This window comes from Nicotiana attenuata, chromosome 1 (genome assembly GCF_001879085.1).
Source record: "Nicotiana attenuata strain UT chromosome 1, NIATTr2, whole genome shotgun sequence".
Lineage (NCBI taxonomy): Eukaryota > Viridiplantae > Streptophyta > Magnoliopsida > Solanales > Solanaceae > Nicotiana > Nicotiana attenuata.
In genome coordinates this window covers 13901165-13903081 of record NC_031989.1, presented here as the reverse complement: position 1 = coordinate 13903081, position 1917 = coordinate 13901165, and the positions used below count along the sequence as shown (strand labels likewise).

Below are 1917 nucleotides of genomic sequence, written 5' to 3'. Positions count from 1 at the left end.
CTTTACGACATAGGTCAGCCTCGGGTTCCAATCAAACGTTTTATATAATGTGTTTTGGAAATATGTATCATATAAGTTCGCACCATTTAAACACTTAAAGCTTCATATATAAATTTGAAATTTTAAGGGTAACACCATCGTGGTCCTTTAAAACATTAACTTTGGTCAGAGAAGTCATTCTAAGGTTCTGTTTTCATACGATTATGTTGGTGTGCATCGGTTACTCCAAATGTCAGATTTGTTTTTGTCGTGTAAGAAAACCACTACAGTTTCAGATTAGACATGGTATCCCTGCAACTGCAACTTCCGTAGACTTGTCATGTTTCACATAGTTTTCTGTTTTGATGATCAAAACCTCTCTGCCCCACTCAATAATTTCTTCTCCTGTCACCCAACAGTCTAAAGTGAAAGGTCTGAAAAACGTAAAGAGCGGGAATCGCAAATGTTACGATTTCTTAATTTTGATACGAATTTTTTTGAAAAACTATGCTCTATTTCTATGTTGCTCGGACTCTTCAAAAGTGCTGAAGCACCCGTGTCGGATCCTCCAAAAATGCACTAAATTTGGAGGATCCGCCGCGCACTCAACAACATTTTTGAAGAGTCCGAATAACATAGCTATATTTTTCCAAATCAGTGCCAGTTCGAAAAGAGCTCCAGAGCGCTACCCAAACTCCCAATGTGGCAATAAGCTCGGAGGAATTCACTGTTTACACAATACAGCATCAGTTAATCATGATTAAGAAATATATTCACATAAAAGTATACATTTAAACATTTTTTGTTAATTTAGTTTTTTGGTATAATATGTTTGTTAATTTAGTGCAAACACCGAGTGTTGATGAACTGCTCTTAGCGGCTCCTGTTTAACTATGGAAACTTTCAGAATTATGTCTTAAGACAATTTTATGAGCAATTACAAAACCAGGATTTTACTATTACAACACAATCATTAATTTACTACGCTTCAGGATCCAACCGTCAAAGAATTTCCACCTAACTGTGACCTAACATCCACCGGTCATAAACTCAAATTGTGAACCTTCAAAAATGTTGAATTTAGAACTGGCTGGCAGATCACAAACTTTCAACTTCATAATATACTCATAACAGGTTATAAAACCGGTGATACATAAATCTATAGAGAGCTTACTAAAGTTGACATCCTAATCACGACATACAACTATATTTAGGTGCTTTTTCACCTTTCTAGTTATGTCAAGATTTGATGAACATTTTCCGAAATTCATCATTGGATTTAGGAATTTCATCTTCCGTAGCATCAGTTTCTTCTGATTTGGGTTTATCTTTGTCAACCCAACCAAGAGGCCTGACAGTTCTGGGCACCGCAAACGTATTTTTACCTTTGAGCTGGATATTAGTTGCCCGCTGATGACTAGAAGGTTGCCCCTTGCCCTCCTTGGAACCTTCAGCAGAATCCTTGGCACCTGATTTTGAACTCTCAGTAGTTTGCTCAGCACCTTCACCTGCCATTTTAACCCCCATCAGCATGTGGTCGCAGTGAGACAATAGACAAAAATATGCAATTAATAGAAATGCTGACTAGCTTCACCAAGAATCGTAATACATGAAGAGCATTTTTTTAAAAAAGTATGGAGTTCATGCAGAGTATGGAACATTGTTATAATGTAGTTCATTCTGCAGTAAGCTACATCGGGTGCTAAATACCAATAAAAGCTGCAAAATAGTAAGCCATTGCACAAGCCAAAACATAGAAGCTATCTGAACTAGATATCGAAAGCACACAGCAGAAAAGACCAAGGAAACCCAAAACGAGGAGAACAAGGCAACAAGAACTCCCAAAAAAGGGAGAAAGGTTAAAAGTCCATACTTGAAAATGTATTCAAGCACCAGCAGAGGAAACCAGGAAAAAAAAAAGGGCATGGCGGGGGGGGG

General features: G+C 37.7%; 1 protein-coding gene across 1 annotated transcript in view; it reads right to left on the bottom strand.

The window, feature by feature from the left end:
* LOC109243194 (squamous cell carcinoma antigen recognized by T-cells 3) overlaps positions 915 to 1917 on the bottom strand; it is a 13131-nt gene continuing 12128 nt past the window's right edge. The window contains exon 16 of the mRNA XM_019410136.1: positions 915 to 1487. Coding sequence (XP_019265681.1) covers positions 1219 to 1487 — 269 coding nt within the window. The 3' untranslated portion in view covers positions 915 to 1218. The remainder of the gene's footprint in view (positions 1488 to 1917) is intronic.